Source organism: Hyposmocoma kahamanoa, unplaced genomic scaffold (genome assembly GCF_003589595.1).
Source record: "Hyposmocoma kahamanoa isolate Upper Pololo Valley unplaced genomic scaffold, ASM358959v1 202, whole genome shotgun sequence".
NCBI classification, from domain to species: Eukaryota; Metazoa; Arthropoda; class Insecta; order Lepidoptera; family Cosmopterigidae; genus Hyposmocoma; species Hyposmocoma kahamanoa.
The window spans coordinates 7,948,363-7,969,331 of record NW_020653726.1 but is presented as its reverse complement, the minus strand read 5'-3'; the positions used below and the strand labels follow the sequence as shown (position 1 = coordinate 7,969,331).

Here is a 20,969-nt window from a genome sequence, read left to right as displayed (position 1 = left end):
CCTGGCCCCTACATGGTCCTGAATCGTAGCCGGATTCTGGTGAAATTAAGAAATTGAATATCCGAAGTTGAATACGAGTTAAGTGGTTAAACTAATAAATTACATCTGCACAAATGGAAAGATCGTACACCATCAAGAGAAAAGAATTTTGATTCTTGGTTCTAATGCGCGTAGGAGGTCGTTTGGTTAATTCCCAATTCCCATATCATAAAAAGAATCCCATTATATTACAGTCCACTCATAAGTTTACAAAGTTATTGTTTTTATATGAACACAAAAGATTGATGCATAAAAAAGTTACTTCTGGCGTCGATTAGGGAACCTTACTGGCCGATCAGAGGAAGGAATTTGGCAAGGGCTCGTTACCGTCAATGTATTCGTTGTTCTCGCATGAAAGGTAAGACAGTTACGCCTTACACCAGGTCACTCATTCAAGAACGTAGGTGTAGATATGCTGGACCAATAATGTCAGCTAGTCGTAAGGGCCGAGGTTGCATGCTAGTAAAAGTGTACATTGCTTTGTTTATATGCTTTACAACTAAAGCTTATTCATTTAGAAATGGTTACCGATCTGACGAGTAGCAATTGTTTACTAGCTTTACGTAGGTTTATATCTCGTAGAGGCAAACCTGATATATTTTCCAAATTCAAATTCGAATTCAAAATAATCTTTATTTCATAGGTAAGCATTATTACACTTGAAATCGGCACAATGGTTAAACTCTACCGCTCATTCGAAGGACAAATTCCCCTAAGAAGAATGAGCAAGAAACTCTAGGGGGTTGCTCTTAGTAAATAACATTTGTAAACATTCAACATTTACAATATTTTTTTTTAATTCGAGACTACCTCTATGAGCTAAACGGTTTCCTACCACGGATTTTTGTCATCCAAGTACGCAGAAGTTGTATAATAACCTTTAGTATTAATAATAAATAACGCACACACTCAACACAACAACAACACGAAACCCTGTGTCGCGGATGCCATGGACACACACATAGACAAACACAAATTACACCCAAACTCACGAGAGAAATAAATGTAAGCCATACAAACATTTCTCTCGGCTCGGGGATCGAACCTGGGACCTCTGCGTGGCAGTCCGGCATGGTAACCATTCGGCCACGGAGGCAGTAAAGTTTTTTTTTTTTCACTATAGCTTTAAACCTCGTGAAAGGCAAATTTTGTATATCAACCGGAATCTTGTTATAGAAGCGTATACATTGCCCCTTAAATGATTTTTTGACTTTGTGACGACGACTATCAAGAAAGGCTAGTTTATTTTTATTCCTCGTATTAATGTTATGTCTGTCACTATTTTTCATAAAGAAATTACTATTTCTTTTAACATAAATTATATTTTCATAAATGCACCGTGAGGCTAGTGTAAGAATGTTAATTTCCTTGAACTTATCTGTCAAAGATACTTTGGGGCACAGATTGTAAATTGCCCTAACTGCACGTTTCTGCAGGACAAAGATTCTATTGATATTGGCGGCATTACCCCAAAGCAAAATGGCGTATGTCATTAGACTGTGAAAGTAGCTGAAGTAAACCAATCTAGCGGTTTCGACGTCTGAAAGTTTCCTTATTTTTTTAATCGCGTACACTGCAGAGTCGAGCCGTTTTGATAACTTACTTATATGGGGACCCCATTGCAATTTAGCATCTAACATTATACCTAGAAATACAGATTCAATTTTTCGTTTCTAACTGCAATGTTTGTAACCGTCTCTTTTACATTGGGTAATATAAATTTCACACAATTTGTTTTTTTCTCATTAAGGAGTAAGTTATTAACAGCTAACCAATCAACTACTTTATATATAGCATTGTTCACATCGCCGTAGGAACATTGATGCCTTTTAACTTTAAATGATAAGGAAATATCATCAGCAAACAATACTATCTCATGTTTTATACCCTCCATAAGGCTAGGTAAGTCATTAATATAAACTAAAAACAAAAATGGGCCTAGAATTTAACCTTGAGAGACACCCATGCTAATTGCAGACCCTGATGATCTCGTACCGTTAACATCGACCCTCTGTACCCTACCACGCAAATACGATTTAAGAAGGTCGAGATCACGTTCCGCCACACCATAATGGTGAAGTTTCCTGACCAGTGTATCATGGTGCACACAATCAAAAGCCTTGGAAAGGTCACAGAATACACCAATAGCATCATGTGAGACTTCCATGCATCAAATATATGACTAATCATCTTGACACCAGCATCGGTTGTAGAGCGACCCCGAGTGAAACAAAATTGTTTAGGAGACATTAAGTTATTACTATAAAAATGTGCACACATCTGATTTAGAATAATTTTCTCAAATACTTTACTAAGAGTTGGTAATATTGATATAGGTCTGAAATTGGTGGGGTCAGAAATACTACCAGATTTGAAAAGTGGAATAACTTTACTTTGCTTCACGAGGTCAGGAATTAAATACACAGGCTAAGTAAGGCGCAATACAATCAGCTATAGAACTATTTACTCTGACTGAAAGACAATCAAGATCAGCAGTATTTTTTATGTTTATAGACTTAAAGGCTTTAACAATATCGTTTGAAAATACATGACGGAGCCTTAAATTAGTGATACTAACTGCATTATTTTCTTTTAGTAAGGATTGAGCGGCAGTGGGAGATGAATTTAACAACTTAATGGTCAAAATTGGAATGTCAGTAAAAAAAAAATCAAATATAATATTTTAGCAACAAATATTTTACAAAAATAATCTTCAAAAATAGTTTTGCTCACTGAGACGCAAATGGCCCGGCTGACGCTGTGCACGTTAACTATCACAAGAAGTGTACCTACTGCTACGTCTACCGTTCGCACAGCGGAAATCAAGAAATGGCCAAGCTGTTCTAACATTTGAGTGAGACGTCTGATGAGACTCAACATAGATACCCAACGGTGAGTAAAGCTAGCGGACCGGACGGAATACCAGCAAGTCCTAATTGTGCGCCTGAGTTGTCTCCTGTTCTCAAACATTTGTATCGCGTCTCACTTGAGACTGGTGAAGCACCCAGGTCGTGGAAACTTGCGAACGTGCAACCAGTGCCAAAAAAAAGGAAGCCGAGCCAACCACGCCACCTATAGACCCGTTTCAGTAATTTCCATACTCTGCAAGATTATGGAACTTGTACCTAACTTCCGTCTCCTGGCCAAACTGGAGGCATTAAGTCCGCTATTTGTACTATTTTGGGTAGTAGTTTAAATAATTAAAAAAAAAACAATTAATTTACTAGAATACTATTGAAAATAAAGGCTTTTTTCCATTTCATTAGTATTTAATTTACAAAAGTTTGCTAGTCACTTGTTGTAATTAGTTTAAATAAGGAGTTCGCCAGAGGGCTAACGCGTTAACGTATACATCGGCTCTGTATTAATTTAAGTTTAAAAGTTTTAAAAGTAATAATATAAACATCAAAGTGCGGAAATTTGAATAAAAAAGTGTTTTTGTTTTGTTTGTGACAATTTTCAAGTTGTATTTCAAAAGATATAACAATATTCAAATAGAGGATCAAAAATTTTGTGAATAGTACTTATATACTTATACTTTCGCAATATTTTTTAAATGTAAGAAGTATACCAATATCACGTCATAATATGGATAAGTGAAGTGGTAAAGCAAAAACATAATTTAATTGAGAAGAACAGTGCTTAATTTTAAATCTTTACAAATAACGAACATCAAGCTTTTGTTTTGAATTGAACTGTGACGTGTATGTTGCTACATAATTGATTCACACAGATGATCGATACCCACGAATTACAAAAAAAGAAAATATAGTGATGAGGCCGTCTCACTACTTCGACGTATGAGTCACCTGCTTAGTGGTCGAGCAGTTATAACTCATGAGCGCCATCCTGACGACCTAGGTTCTAAACCTACGATTTCAAAATATTCAAAATAGTTTTCTTTTTTATTAATTTTTTCTTTTTTTCTTGGACATTTTTGGACGATTTTATTAAAGAGATTTTTATAACTACTAATATTAATGGGAAAAAAATGCTATAAATGTAAAACAAAAATTGATAACGGAGAATTTCTCAACTGTGGGACATGTTCTAATAGCTTTCATGTGGACTGCACTAGTGTTTCAATAAAAAGGTTATATAATATATTGAAACCAAACAGCAAAGCTAATTGGAAATGTGATATATGCTCATCAAAGCCACAGAAAGACTAACAATATCAATAAATATGAAACATCTGCATAAAATTACGACAAGCAAAAAAAGTTAATCGTCGTCCCCGCTCTTTGCAGTAAGTTCTAACACAGCAGGAAATACAACGCTAGAACAAACCCAGCAGATAATTGATACACCTATTTCTTCGGCTAAAATGCAAACTACATCCACCCCACTGCCACCAAATCAAAAGATAACAGAGAACATAACATATAGGAAAAAAAGGGAGATAACTCAAACTAAGAAACGATGAATTAGAGGAGAAGCTTCTCATCTCAAATAAATTGTATAATGAAGTATTGTTGAAAAATGGAGATTTAAGGAAGAAAATTTCAGAACAAGAAACCAAAATAAATCGATTAACCACAATATGTACGTCTACAACTACGAAAAAAAACAGCGTATTAAGCAGCAAAAAAGTAATGTAAAGAAGTTAAAGTTCTCCAAATAAACATTTAGTTGTGTGGCATCAAACATACTCGTATATAACGATGATAATGTAACAACTGGACAGGTAGGAATTGTACCCTGGATTGTGGTCAATCGTTCAACGATTCTTGATAGCATTCCCATCGTCATATTTGTGTGAACGTAGTTTTAGTACTGTGACAACGCTGCTTACTAAAAAGAGAAATCGTTTGCATGTTACCGAACGTGGTGACTTGCGGCTGTTCTTGAGTAAATTAGAACCTGATATCAACAAACTTATTAAACAGCATCAGATTCATCCTTCGCATTAGTTTTTATATTAGAATCGATTATGTTTGTTTTATTTTGAATAAAAGATACTCTGTCTGAATACTATAAAGTTGCGTTTCAATAATCATTCTCATTGCCAGGTGTAGCCCGTAAGCGTTAACTTGAGACCTGAGCGCCGTTGTGTACTACGTACCTACTACGCTCAGGTCTCAAGTTAACTCTTGCGGGTTATAGTAAAAGTCTCGTTTAGAATGAATGTTTAACTTCCGCTAATATAGCTCACAATATTTAATTTAATTTGAAGTTATAGTGGTTTTTAAGTAGGTGAAAAAATAGAGGCGCTAAAAAATAATTTATTCTCAAAGTGGGCAGTAGACAAAATAAGGTCTAAAAAATCCCTGCTCTAAGGGATGAGAGTCCTGACTGATGACTCCGGTATCCCGGCAGATAATGTCGTTGAGGACTGGAATGCAACTTGTTCGGTAATTTTTTTAAATTATTATTTGAAAAATTCGGGTCTTGTCGGGTCGAAACAATTTTTCTGTGTTCGATCTTTCTATTAATAAACTAATAATAATAAACTAGTAGAGTTATTCCACAAAACATACTGTATAGGTATTCAACCTACATATTTTCAAAATTTTAAAGTTTAAAAAAATGCGGGTTTTTTTTTAACCGATTTAAAGAAGATAGAGGTTCTCAATTAGACCGTGTTTTCTTGTATTACTTCGATATTTGTGAATCGATTGCGATGATTCATTTTTTGCTGGAAAGGGGCTACCTCTGTAGAGGTCCCATTCAAATTTAAATATTCCACCTGTAAGAGTGGCAAATTAGGGGTTGAATCCGGTCATCGAGTAACCAGAAATAGAGTTGACCAGTCTAATTCAGTGCAAACGGAAGTTGATATTTATAAGAGCTGTTTCGCTAATGTGTTACCAGGAATATATGGCCCTTAAGGACTATCCACACATATCCGGGCCGTACCCGGGACGTGGACGGGGCGTGCTAGTTTGTATGAACTGCGGGCCCGTCCAGGCCCCGCCCCGGACACGGACATGTGTGAACGAGTACATACAAAATATACACAACGATTTTTTTTGAGCCCCTGACGGAGCACGGCCCGTCCACGTCCCGGCCACGGCCCGGATATGTGTGCATAGAACTTTATTTCGTCTCTATTTCTGATTACATACTCGATGAACCGGTTTATTGGATTTCATGCACTATCCGTTAACCGATTTCAATAACACTTTACAAATAAATGTAATTCCACAAACTTTTTGCGGTTTTTTTTATAAAAAAAGTCATAATTATGAATGCTATCTATCGAAAAAGACCTTCACCACATGCTTGAGAAACATATGTAAATACGGTTAGTTACATATCTGTTGAACGGATTTAATTTTGTGGTTATTTCTATAACGGGCAGGGGCAAGCCACCTTCATGTGATATATCAATTATATTTATATTTGTGGAATTTTGGTGCAATACGGTTTTATACAGATGTAGGGTCCATGTGGATCATAGTCCACAGACGAAAAATCTAGGAGGCGGCAAATCAGGTAGTCAATTTTATTTTTAGTCTGATCCGAACGTATTTTAATATAACCTAATAAGATAAAGTTTGGTAATCGAAACATGAGGTAGGAAAAAATTATAAATAAAAGTTAAGTAAAATCGAAGGTTAAATTCCGTAAAGTTGCTGCACTTGTACCGAATATTTTTTCATAAAAATAAAAATAAATAATTTAAATTAAATAAATTAAAATAAATGACACAAGCGCGACTACAGTCACAGGCCAAAAATATATCCTGCAGCCACTTTGTGCACACATTATTATTACTTTGTTCCTACATTTAATACAAAATTTGTGTGATAAATAATAATTAAAGGTACAATAATAGAAATAATTTTTAAATTAACAACATTTTATTATTACGTACATAATATTTACTACGTAAAACAGAGTTTGACATTCACAACCAGCATTAGGCACCTTATTTTGCATTTATTCTACGGAACTACATTCCATGCCACGAAGCTGTTGGGATCCGGTTGGTCCAGCTGGAAATAAATTATTTTTAAAAATAACAGAAAAGACTTGAACGAGTATGCACATAATCCAATACTTTTTAGTACCTATAGTACAAGAAATAATAATAATAATATTACATTATTGATACAATATAAGTACAAATTTGAAAAAAAAAAACAAAAAATTTGAAGTTTTGTGAGATGATGGATGGACTATCATCTACGATCTAAAAATAATTTTACGTTGTATGAATTTCACATTGTGTAATTTTATGAAACAAATAAATAAATAAAATAAATAAATAAATTTTATTGTTCTAATATACACAAGTTTTTGTTGCAGTAAGTCAATATTTACGGCAATAGACAGTTTATATTATAATTGTGGTTACCTTTTTAGTGATATGATCTTCGCACGCCATCCTTATACGTGCAGAGGTGGCTGGAGCCTCTAGGCGGAACTCCTGCGATACCCCCGCATCTGCACGAGCGGCCCGGATAGCCTCCTTGATGGCGAAGAAAGCAGAGCTCGCTAGGAATAAAGGCGGCTCGCCTACAGCCTGTTGGAGAATATAAAGGAAGTTTCATATTGATCGTTTACATAAAAATATTTTATTTTATTTATAGCCTTTATTGCTGATTAACAAGAATAATAATATACAATGGCATTATTTTTGTAAATTAAAATTATTCTCGCTTTTATTGTTTAGTTATCAAAATTTATAATGACGCCCGTCCATATGAGCAACTGTTCCTATGAGGACATCTCTCACGGCTCGATATTCTCAAGATACTTATGTATGGAATCACTGACACATTTTTCAAGTAAATTTTTCAAAAGAATGAACCAAATGTGTGAGCACAACTTACCTTCGAAGAGTAAACAGCTCGTGGGTTTGGTGCACCCTTCAATAGGGAAACATTAAATACTATTGGAATATCACCAAAACCAGGAATCTTGTAGGCACCAGGGCCCCGTGAATATAATGTTCCAGTGGGGGAATAAATCAGTTCCTCAATGGTGAACAGGCCATAGCCTTGAACGAAAGCACCTTCTATTTGTCCTATATCTATGGCGGGATTTATACTTTCACCCAAGTCCATAACGATATCACTTCGAAGGACTTGATGATCGCCACTAAGACAATCGATTTCAACTTCTGTAACAGCAACGCCGTAAGTGAAATAATTGAATGGCTTCCCACTATTGTTCTTGAAGTCGTACCCTATATCCGGAGTAGCGTGGAATCCAGTAGCGGAAAGACTCACTCTATTTACGAACGCCGCTGAGACCCATTGTTCCCATGTTCCATTAGGGTTGGCCTCTTTAAATGGCTGAAGACGTTTTACGAGCGTTTGACACGCTTCCAATACAGCCATGCCGTTAAGATCTGATCCAGCGCTAGCGGCTGTAGCTGATGTATTCGGTACTTTATCAGTTGCCGTTTCTGTAACGTGTATCTTAGAAACATCAATGCCTAGAACGCGTGAAGCAACTTGAATCATCTTTGTGTGGAGACCCTGTCCCATTTCAGTTCCGCCATGCGAAAGCAGCACCGAGCCATCGACATAAACGATCACTAAGGCTCCGGCCTGGTTCAACAACTTTTCAGTAAAGGCGATCCCGAATTTCGTTGGCACTATTGAAATACCACGCTTTCGCCACCTGTGTTCCCTAAACAAAAAGGTTATTTAGTAAATTATATTTATATTCAAAACATACTTATCTACTTAGCTTTTGTTCGAAGAACTTACTTGTTGAAGTTTTCAATATCAATTTTTCTTTGTGCTAAATTGCTCTTCTCTACACATTCATCCCAACACTTCTGCAATGTACAGTGTGTTAGAACTTGCCCGTAATGTGTTGTTAAATGTTCTTGATACAAATTTAATTTGGCTATCTCCTCTGCACTTTTGTTTAAAGCTTGGGCGATGTCTCTGATCATATTTTCTGCACCAAACATTCCTTGTGGACCACCAAAACCTCTAAAAGCTGTATTGGAAGGCAAATTTGTCCTACAAATATGCCCAGTTACTTCACAATGAGGTATATAATACGAATTTTCAAAGTGGAACATTGCTCTCTCAACCACCTAGAAAATAAATTATAGTTTAGTAGGAGTTGCCAAATATCGAAAACATTCCCAGAAAATTAAAATTTGTATAGTTATACTCACTGGCCCAGATAAATCAATAGAATATCCTCCATTACTGTACATATTAACCACAGCACCCATAATTTTCCCTTCTTTGGTTGCTGCTACTTTGTATTTTATTAAGAATGGGTGTCTCGTCCCCGTCATCTGCATATCTTCATCGCGGTCCAGCATGCACCGCACTGGTCTATTTAGTTTATGAGCTGCTAAGGCTACTGGTAGAGCTACCAGTATACCACGCGATTCCTTGCCCCCAAATCCACCACCTATTCGCTTAACTCGAGCCACTATTCTGTTCATAGACACACGTAGAATATGACTGACCAATTTCTGAAATAGAAAGTCAGAAATAAATGCCAACATTGTAAATGCTGAATAGAATTAAACTGATAGCAAATTTAACTGGCAGTGCAACTGAATTCTTGAATAATGAGTAATATACTAAAGTTCTTACTGCTATTTCAGAAGGATGTTGACTCGAACAGAATATTTCCATTTCATCATCTTCTTTCTTTGGAATGGCAAATGAGGCGTGTGTCTCCAAATAGAAATGTTCTTGGCCCCCCATACGACACTCTCCTTCAATTACTACGTTACTCTTATCTTCAAAAACCGTATTTACATCTCCTCGTCGAATTGTTTTAGGGTATTGAGAATAAAAAGAATTATGTTTTATAGCATCTTCTATAGTGACTATAATCGGTTGTATTTCCTCGTATTCTATTTTAACTTTTCTAGCAGCAGCTTGTGCTGTAGCCTGATCATTTGCTACTATGACTCCAATGGTTTGACCTTGGCTTATAACTTTTTCAGAGGCAAATAACTCTTCGTCGTGAACAATTGGTCCTATTGTGTTCTGTTCACGTGTCAAATCTTTAGCTGAATAGAACGCAACTACGCCAGGCTCCTCCAAAGCTTGTTGAGGATCTACGGACAGTAGTTTGGCGTGAGCTTTTGTACTTAAAACAAAAGCTAGGTATAATTCCCCTTCAGCGGTGGGCATATCATCACAATATATTGCTTCGCCTGTTGCTTGCTTGTATGCGGATCTATGCGTTAATGGTCTTCCGACAGCATCACTTGGAATTTGTTTATCCCCAACCAATTCAAAATATTGTGAACTCTTTGGCATAGTCCCATGGAATTGGTCCGCTCCACTGCTGTGATACGGTTTAATGAGTTCTTCGTGAATGTAGTCTTTTGACATTTCTTTGGCTATCGCTAAATATGATTTCATAAATAAACTCATTGTTAAGGCTCTCCTGAACTGAGTATTGCCTCCAGGTGCTGAAGGGCTCAATGGTAACTCTTCTAACATTACTTCGAAAGCTTTTTCTAGCATCTGTTCATTCCATTTTTTGCCTCTTAATACTTGGCCAGTTTTAGTAGCTAATTTAGTTACAGGAGCCATGCCGCCGAAAGCTAAATTAATGTTTTCAATAACGTTCGTGTTTTCTTTGAATTCAACATTTATAGCAGCTGTTACAACAGCAATGTCGTCTTCACGTCTTTTAGCTTGTTTGTATGCTTTGACATACTGATATCGTGCCGTGAACGGAATTTCAACAGAAAGCAATATTTCATCCGGTTTGACGACGTTTCTTCTATAGCCAGTAAAGAAACTTTCATCCATTAGCACGGATCGCCGTCCATCTTTTCGACTCAAAAGATTAAGCTTCACCTTCAAAGTCATCAGTATAGGATTTAAGTCAGAGATAGGACTGCCCGTCATGATGTTACCTCCTATAGCTGCGACGTTTCGAATTTGTTTGCCAGCAAACCAATTCAACATTTCAATTATGGTTTTCAATGTCCTACTCTTGTATTGTGGTAAAGTATCTATATGTTTTCTAAAAGTGTTATCTAACTCGTTTAGTGTAACAGAAGCACCGACAATTAACCCCGTGTTTGTTTCAATAATATTGTTCATCTCTGGAATACAGTTTGGCATTATAATTACAGGATACACACATTGTTTGAACTTTACCTCAACTCCAACTTCAGTGTTCCCGATTACTATTCTAGCATCGGGATGTTGTTCTTTAAGTTCCAAGATTCTATCGATTCCCGTAGGGCGATGCCAAATTGTATTTTTTCCTTTGAATATCAGGTATTGTTCATCATAAACTGATGATAACTTCAGTTCTGGTGGGAAAATGGGCTCTTGGCTAGAGTCGTAAGGCAGAAATGAAGACCTATCAAATATGTATCTAGCTTCACTATTATCCTCCTCTTCATTAGTTTTATTTTTGCAGCAATCTTTCCCCATAGCACATACACCATTTGCATTTTGAATACCGTTACTACCGTTGGTGACCCTGCTAGCTTCCCAGCCTTCGAGGAATGTTTTGTACCCCTCTATAATGGCTCTGTAGCCTGTGCATCTACAAAGATTACCTTGAAAAGCAATTTCCATATCGGAATATTTAATATTTTTACAAGTTCTCAGTAACGCATACATGGACATAACTATGCCAGGTGTACAAAAACCGCACTGGGAACCGTGAGCTTTGGCGATTCGTTCCTGAACAGGATGGAGTTTGGTCTTAGTAGAACCAATGCCTTCAACAGTGGTGACAGCTAATCCATGCATCGCACACACCGGGGCCAAACAAGCGTTTACGGCTAGGTGACTGAACAATTAGATAAGAATATAATTGGACTGACTGTAACGGACTAAAGATAAAGTTAAGTTTTAATATAAAGAAGGTGTCACCAAGCGTCAAGAGATAATTTTTGATACTTGTTGTCAAGTATCTAAGTGTTTTTAAAGTAAGTATCGTTTTCAAATTCGGCCGCTACAGCACTGTAGCCGAAAGTACACAAAGCACAGGCTTGCATGTAATATTAAAATTGTTACGAATAGTTAGTTGCCTTCCCTTTTTTATTTCAAAACGGTACTTATTTAAAAAACATGTCTCGTATATTTGTTTTATTTTTAATACCCAATATCTTTAAATCGGGCATTATTTTTCTTACAGGTTTTTAAAAAGGATACACGACTTCTTTCTCCTTCCTGTTGTACTTGGAGACCATGACTGTGCAGGCTCCGCAGCCTCCCTCGGCACACCCCAGCTTGGTGCCGGTTAGGCGAAGTTTCTTCCGCAAATACCATAGCAGTGTCCACTCTGGATCTGGATTCGGTTCTATCACCTGCAATTGATATCACGCATATATTTATTGGGGCAATCTTTGTCTAATATTTGTGTTCAATATAATATGAACCGTAAGTACTGATCAGTAGTATATTTTGGAAATGAAATTGGTTTTTTCATGGTTTTTTCAGATCTCAATCGCGCATATTTGTTTTTTACCCATATGTTAAAAAACATAAATATGCTATTTAGATCCGCAAAAAACAGGTTCATTTGCAGTTATGTAACAATCACGATAAGCCTAAGAACTTGAATAGTATCTATAATTCCGTCAGTCTTATAAGTACTAGATACCAATATCTGTGTAGCTACATTAATACCCGACATTGCATGACGTACTTGTTGTAATAACTGTTGTGAGTATATTATTGTAACTTTGGACCTTAGAGGATGGACAAAAAAGGAATTGGACGTAGAGTTGAATTAAAACTTGTAGGATGGAGTGTAACGTAGACCATATAAATACTAGTAATAAGTTTAAATATTAAGTGTCAAGCTTGACGTACGACTATTGACTACTTAGAGCATAGATAGGCAAGATACATAGGGCGCACTATAAGTTTCCGGAACTGGCAACTTACATAAACAATATTTAAAAGTAATTGCAACATTTGAAAATGGAACTCTTTGGCTGTAGAATACAGTTTCTTTCATCTGACTGTCACTTGTTTTTACACTGTGGCGTCATTTTAGAAATTGGTTGTCTACATTACCATGGATTTAACTCGTAAAAATTTTCAGGTCACGTGGCTACTGTTGCTTTGGAGAATCGTTGTACCGTAAATAGTGATTGGTAGGAACACGATCATTTGTTTGCCGGAAATTATTGACAAACTCCGTAAAAATAACCATAAACGCCATATCATCTCGCACCACGATAATGCCAGTTCAACACGGCCAGACATACAAATGAATTTTTGAAGGTGAACAACGTTGACCTTATGTGCCATCCCGCGTACAGTCCCGACCTTGTGACTTTTATTTATTTCCAAAAATTAAGAACCATTTACGCGATCAACGATTTTCATCAGCTGAAGAGGCTGTCGAAGAGTATGAAAAATGTGTTTCAGAAATTGTCATGGAGGAGTGGCATTAATGTTTTCAAAATTGGTTCTTTCGTATGAAAAAATGCATTAACGCTAACGGAGAATATTTTGAGAAACAATAAATTCTTTTCGGACTATTTATAGTATTTTTTCTTATTCATTCCGGAAACTTATAGTGCGCCACACGTAAAAAAATTGCAACGCCCACCACTACAAAAATACGCATCTTTTGTATTCACTGAACACAAAAAGTAGTAATAGATCTCCTTGTGAAAGAGAAGAACAGCCTCCTTACCTATTTCTGCTGCCAAGCAGTAACGTCAGTATTACTGTGTTCCGGTTTTGAAGGGTAAGGGTGCTGGTAAAATTACTTGTACATGGGACTTGTCAACTTATGTCTCAGGGTGACGGGCGCAGTGGTAGTGCCCCTCAGATCTTTGGAATTCAAAGCTCTGAGTAGCACTATAATTGTTATGGACATGCGTGTAGCTTACCATCAGGCGCACGACTTGTACGTCCCGTCACTTGGTGTTATAAAACATTATATGTTATGTGTATTGTAGTTTACATAGATAATTCAGTATCAACGCCCCCCATTGCTTCCGAGGCCCCTACTTTAGGACTCTTCGGCGCTCACTGGGCCTACCCAGTACTATGGTCCCTAGACCATGTTGGGAAACTATGACTTAAAAAATAAAAGTAAAAAATGAAGTCTACGATTGACAAAAACGCCATTTATAAATATTGATTTCAAAACCTCTTTATACGGAAAGATGCCGTCAATACAATATGTTTGTGATGATTTCGAAATGAAGGTTATTTAATGTGTATGTAATACGAATCATACGTAGGTATTTATTACCTGTATCGTATTTGAATAGTGTAGGTATAATAATATCTTAGCAACATGTTTTTAAGAAGCTGTTAATACTGTTTTCAACAAACCTACAAAAATAATAATTATTATAAATATGTAGATAAATTAAAATTAAATAAAACAATTCGCAAGTGAATTTTATAAGGTCACTGAAACGTGGGTATGTAATACGATTCTATTTACCGTATCAACTATTGAAATACATATAACTCTCCAATTGCTACAAATGGGGGTCGTCATTATATGTATATTGTTTTGATACGTGCTCGCAGAGGCCCACGGGTCAGTTTTATCAAAGACAACGGGTCGTCTGCCGCTGCATTGGGGCGTTCAAACTTGAAGGTCTCAAATAAAAATAACACAGCCAGCAATGATGCCATTTATATAATTAAGAAGTTCGCGAGGATACCTAGATACAATAAGTAGAAATACCTACAAGAGCTTGGAACCAGATTTTAAAAATCAGCTGTGATCATAAACTTGTTAACTGATTGTTCAATAATTGATTTAATGGTTAATTGAAAAAATAAATAAACCGATTTATCGTTCAGACGTTCGCCACCGATATTGATCAATTTGCTTTCGTACACTTACACCATTATATCTATGACCTACACCGTGCTTTATAAAGAGATCGTAAATATATGGCGTATGGCCCACATACAGAGCTTGCCCCCGGGAATTCTTGGTTCCGGAAATATACCGGGAAAAATCCCGGTACTGGCGAGGTGCAATCAGTCCCGGTACCGCGATTATAGATTCGCGGTACTCCCGGTTTCACACAGACGCACGTTACTACCATTATAATAACACTTAAACTTATTATTTAAATACAATGATTCTTCTCTTTCCAATAGAAGGTTGGACAATATCTTTTTTTTGGACTGGTTCTGCAAATCCTACTCTACATAGCAGCATATGCTGAGTACTACGGCAGTCGTCGACCGTCACGTGCCCCTTATTTACAGAGTTATGTAACATCTTCGCAGGACTAAATTACTAGCATCATAAACAACAACTCGTTGTATGACTATTTAACATTAAAAAAATCCCAAAAATAAACGTTTAAGTTTTATTCTTCACTTTTTAGATCTGCATTTGGTAGCAAGGTAGTCAATTGAAACTTCCAAGAGTCTCGCGTCATCTCCCCGACGACCGATCACCCACCTCCGTCCTACTTTTTGCATTTAACTGGTATTTATTTTATCTCTTGTTACCGTAGGTACTGATTTACATTTATATATTATTTCAATATTTTTATTTTTGTAGGAAAGTAAAATCTGAGGAATATATTTAAAGCGGTGGAACAAAACTAGTTTAGTAATGTAGTCCTGAGTTGTTAATATTTTACAAATAACCCCGTATAATTCAGGGTATTATACATGTATATATTTATAGGATGACAAGAATCTTTCTCCAATCCGTCCATCATGCGTGAGTAGAGGGCGAGATATTTCTATGGAATAAGACCTGGAATTCTTAATCAGTTTTCAACAAATAATAATTAATTATAGTACGAATTTAATGCGATTAAAATAGATGTCGTGAGACAGACGATCCGTCGTTAATTTTCGCTGTTGACAGCCACACATACGTTCGAAAGCGAGTCTCGATCGATCATGGCCGCCGTTTTTAAAAAAAATAATGGCGTTCCGCCAGAGTGACAGTTAAAAGTCACTCTTGTCTGTGGTCGCATTCAAGAAATTGAGTGGCACTGGCTACGCGCCCTCATATTCGTATATCTAAGAGAAAGAAAGAGAGAAAATACATTTAATAATTGTTTACCACAATGACACCATAAAAGAAAAAAAATCGAAACAAAACAGAAGAAACACAAAATATACTGGCAGGTTGCAATCATGACCAGGTCGTATTTTGCATACTACATTGTATATTGTATCATACTCGAACAAATATGGTTATTAAAATGTATCACTTTTACAAACTGTGACATAGAATTTGTTATACTTTTTCACAATTTTGAGTATTATAGTTAAAGGTGTTATTGTTGAGAAATTTGAATTACAGATGACATTTTACTTTTGTATCGGTGTTGCCAATTAATATTTCTCAATGCCAATGTATCGTAACTCTATAATTAACTTGTCTACAGCTTTGCTTGTAATCTGCCATATGTTGTCATCTTTTGGTATTATTATTGTTAGTCATAGAAAATACCGCTAAAACAGCTATTCCTCGATGTTTGGCGGTTTTGACGGGAAGAAATTTGTATAAATAAGCGCAGAATCTTTTGTATCGGTTCTTTTTCCTTTTGTACTCTGAAATAAACCACCACAAGCATTGATATACAAATAAATGAACGACGGGTCTAATACAAAAACCACGAAAAAAATGTCCCAAGTCAACCTATTTAAACGTAGTGATATGTAAAGGAATATGAAAAAGCTAAAACGTTGAATTTAAATTGTAATGTCATTGCAGTACTGCCTAATTTTGCTTGCAACAATTGAAAGGCGCAAAAAGCACCATATTCAGCTTCTACTGGAAACTTACCAAAATGCATCATATGTAGCTTCTAGTGAAAACTACTTGAACACAGGTATAATGGAGTAACCTTTATTATTTATAAATAAATTTTATACGTAAATGTTGAATTTTATACAATGCCATTTATTACGAGCTAGGGTGTCTGACTTTCTTTCTTGAGTTTCGAGAATTCTCATACCCGATTTTTCTAGTTATTCGAGAATTATTTAAAAACCGTAAAATTTCAGCTCAATCAACTATAAAACTAAATGTGAACTTTTCGAAACTTGTTTTGGCCTGGGTGTTCTGAGTTATGCTCCGGGATAAATTCCATCGTTGGTGATCCCAGGTTCGATTCCCAGTAGAACCAATTTCGGAAATGAACTTTTGTAAATTGGTTCTGCTCTGGGATTCTGTTGCTCTGATACTCATGGGGAGTATGTACAGAGAGTTCCCTAGTTTCAGACCAGGTGATTGTCTTACAATAGAATACCAATACCAGAACCATTTAGAAAAGTTAATTTGTTAAATTGATCCTACCGGTATCGAACCCGTGAACTTCTCATACAGTGCCCACAGTGCAAACCATTAGGCTATCAAGGTTGTACTATTTGTATTATTGTGCATTGTTTGCATGTGAAAGCTACAATTGCTTAAACTTTAAAAAAAATCCTATTTAATTTGCACTGTCACTCTGCTTCAATTACCTTCTTTGTTTCTTAAGTTGGTATATTTTGTCATTCATCCAACTTTTGATTTTTAATGCATTTTCGCAGTGTAAGATATTCTCTGTTAATAATTGTCACTTTCTTCTTAAGTTCTGTTTCCTGGATAAATTCCTGTATTCTCTCTTCTTTCTATGCACAGTTCACTCATTGATATAATCACATACCAAAACTTTAATATAATGGTCTTTTATCAAGCTTGTATCAGCTCTGGTTTCCTTTCTTTTCTTACCATTTTCTTAACCCGTTCGTGCATAGTACTGAAATTATACTGCGCTCAAAAACCACTTTTCTATATGCCGTAGTGCTTACATTGATTAAATATAATTATTACGGTTTATCACTTTGATTTGGTTGATTCCGTCAACAGGCATAGACGTAAGAATACGTACGTAAATACGTACGTAAATACGTACGTAAATACGTACGACTATCGTACTGCTCATAATTCTTGCAAATGTTTCTTGTGCTTGAAAAAGTACGGCTATGACGGTAGTACATAGGGTATTTGCCGTTGTGAGATAATTACAAAAATAAAATGCGCGATATTGATTGCGCAAGAGAAACGATTTCCAAAATAAACACTTAGGTACTAATAATAATAATATTTATAATAACGCACACACTCAACATTGCCCCGCATTAGGAAACCGTGTGTCGCGGGTGCCATAGGCACACATATAGACAACCACAAATTACACCTAGACTCACGAGAGATAAATATAGGCCATACACGTATTTCTGTCGAAAAACCTAAAAAAATACTTTCGGGATTATGGAAGTTCATGCAAACGTTATTTCGGGCAAATGTATTTTCCATCTTCTGATTCGTAACCCCGAGCCGTAGAAAGAGTACAACAATATTTGAAAGTATTACTAACATGTGTTAAAAAATATTTTAATAATAACATTAGCATCAAAGCGACTCTATGAAATTTTTGTTCTAAATATTTCAAACGCTTGTGTTTCAAACAATTGAAATTGACCTGATGGGTCTCGTGCAAATTTTTACGCAAGCAATGAGTCGGAAAGAGACAGTTAGCTATTTGATTATTTGGATTGCTTTTGTAATTTATATTTACGATTAATTTAAATATAAATTAAATACTATATATACTAGAGCATAAAATAACACTTTTAAATGATAACTACGATAACACAATGTAGTACTTACTGAAAATATGATATACCATCCTGTTTTTTCACTTTAGTTGAGCAATTTTTACAAGGTATTACCACAAAATACGGCATCATTGACAAGCGCGCTGTCAGTCGAACAAACGAAGACTAAAGCGTGATTGACGCTCTGTATACGATTTTAACGCCCTGTAAGTTCGGACACTTTTTAGCGCGGACCCGACGTCCATTTGTTTGTAAATCAATGATCACAAGCGAATTACATTTTATTTAATACTTCACAAGTGTTCCTTGTAATAGACCACGCGCCGCTTGTGAGCGAACTACAGCAAGTTCCTGAAATCATAAGCTAAGAAGAGGTCGCTCTATAAACAGCAAAAAGCAATGGAAGACGAGAAATCCACGACGTTCTACGAATACCGGGCATTTGTATAGCCTCGAGCAAACGATGGAGCAGCTCCTCAATCGACAAAGCTCTACTACTGCATTTGCACGGCCAGAAAAACCTGTAAATGTGCTGCCTGGAACAACGTCGTCTCAAGGAATCAACAAAATAAAGATACGTCTGAAAACACGTGCACAGTAAACTCCAGAATGTGTGCTGACACCTCCTTATAATAATTATACATACTCTCTAACTCCTAGCGTCCTTCACTGCTATGATATATTTTTTTTAATTTTCCTCTTGTGTTCCGTATTTGTGAGATATTAACGAATAAAGTGTTTATCTATCTATCTACATCGTGTGTAATACCTGCACCATCGATGTTTAGTCCTTTGTGCTCAATACGTATTGCCGCTACAATCATTTACCTTGTGAGATATATTACTTTTACATCATTATACCAAATTTATAATTTGTCAGTACATTCAAATATTAAATATGACTGTTCTAATAATAAAAAAATTTTAATCCATAATGTGCGAACTATACTATTTCACTTAAAATAATTATACAAAAGATTGCAATTACAGAATTCATTACATTGCATGACCTCCACGAGTTATAATGATTAGTCATTTTAGTTGACGCAAGGTGTATATGGCGCAAACTAGTGCTGAATGTTACACATAATGGTAGCCACGCATGGTCGAGTGTCCTATGGTGGTAAATGTTACAGATAATGGTAGCCGCGCATGGTCGAGTGTTCTATGTTGGTAAATAAAAAAAATGTTACAGATAATGGTAATCACGCATGGTCGAGTGTCCTATGGTGGTAAAAAAAAAGATAATGGTAACCACGCATGGTCGAGTGTCCTATGGTGATGAAATGATAAATGAGATCGTCTTCATATGTCGAAAGGTTGCTAATAGTGGTTAATGGTACCATGAATATCCGTGGTAGAATATCTTAGAGATCAATTTCGTATCAATACACATATGAGTGACTTAAATAACTTGTTAGCAGGGTATGTCCCATTTTCTATTTGAAAATTAAAAGCAAAATAAGTATAAAATTTATTTTTATTACTTCTTTATTAATCGGTAGTTTAAAGAAATTATTAACGGATTCACTGTCAGTTTTACAAGTACAGTGTATCATTATCACACAACCATATAGTTAAGATTATTTAAAAATAAATTCTAATTTTATTATAATCAAATATAAAGTAATTACTGTGTACCCACCATTGACCTACCATTAAATGGACGTCGGGTTCGCGCCAAAAAGTGTCCGCACCTATAGGGCGTTAAAATCGCATACAGAGCGTCAAGCGCGCAACAGTCTTCATTTGTTCGAGTGACAGCGCGGTTGTCAATCATGCAGTACCATATAATAATAACTTGTAAAAATTACAGCAGTAAAGTGTAAAAACAGGATTTTGTATCATATTTTCACTAAACAAACATATTGTGTTTTCATTTAAAAGGGTTATTTTGTATCGTATTTAATTTATATAAAAATGAATCGTAAATATAAATAACAAAAGCACACAAAATAATCAAATAGTTAACTGTTCTTTTTCTACACATTGCATGCGCAAAAGATGGAAAGAGACCCATTACGTCAAATTCAAGAAGCCTATATAAACTTTTTGGTCATTTTCAATTGTTCGAACCACAAGCGATTGAAATATTTAAAACAAAGAAACTATAGAGTCGCTTTGATTTTAATCTTATTTAAAAAAATACTTTTTTTAATGACGTTTAATTTGAGCTAACGAAATAAAATGTCAAATGTATTTTTTAGGAAGATTACAAAACTAAACTAAATTGGTTTTCAGAATTACGGTTTACGTTTAGTTGGAATATCAGTACATTTCTTATAGTACACGCTTACTTTCACATTTGTAGTAATATTTGTATATTTGTATCTGCCCAACTCTTTATTATTTCTTTAAGTAAATTTGCATAAAATTCGACATAATAATATACATAAAAATAAATTAATATTAGGGGTTAAAGTATGAAATTGCCGTTTTATTGCAATAGGT

At 35.7% G+C, this 20,969-nt stretch overlaps 1 protein-coding gene across 4 annotated transcripts in view; it reads right to left on the bottom strand.

Moving 5' to 3' along the window:
- Nucleotides 1-6,843: 6,843 nt before the first annotated feature.
- Nucleotides 6,844-20,969, bottom strand: part of LOC113227200 (xanthine dehydrogenase) — a 71,001-nt gene continuing 56,875 nt past the window's right edge. For all 4 annotated transcript variants that reach the window (XM_026460086.1, XM_026460085.1, XM_026460088.1 and 1 more), the window contains 7 exons: nt 12,105-12,259; nt 9,561-11,739; nt 9,128-9,436; nt 8,706-9,043; nt 7,821-8,625; nt 7,343-7,510; nt 6,844-6,980 (listed from right to left, as the gene is read on the bottom strand). In XM_026460086.1, the coding sequence (XP_026315871.1) occupies nt 6,930-6,980; nt 7,343-7,510; nt 7,821-8,625; nt 8,706-9,043; nt 9,128-9,436; nt 9,561-11,739; nt 12,105-12,259 (4,005 nt within the window). In that variant the 3' untranslated portion in view covers nt 6,844-6,929. The remainder of the gene's footprint in view (nt 6,981-7,342; nt 7,511-7,820; nt 8,626-8,705; nt 9,044-9,127; nt 9,437-9,560; nt 11,740-12,104; nt 12,260-20,969) is intronic.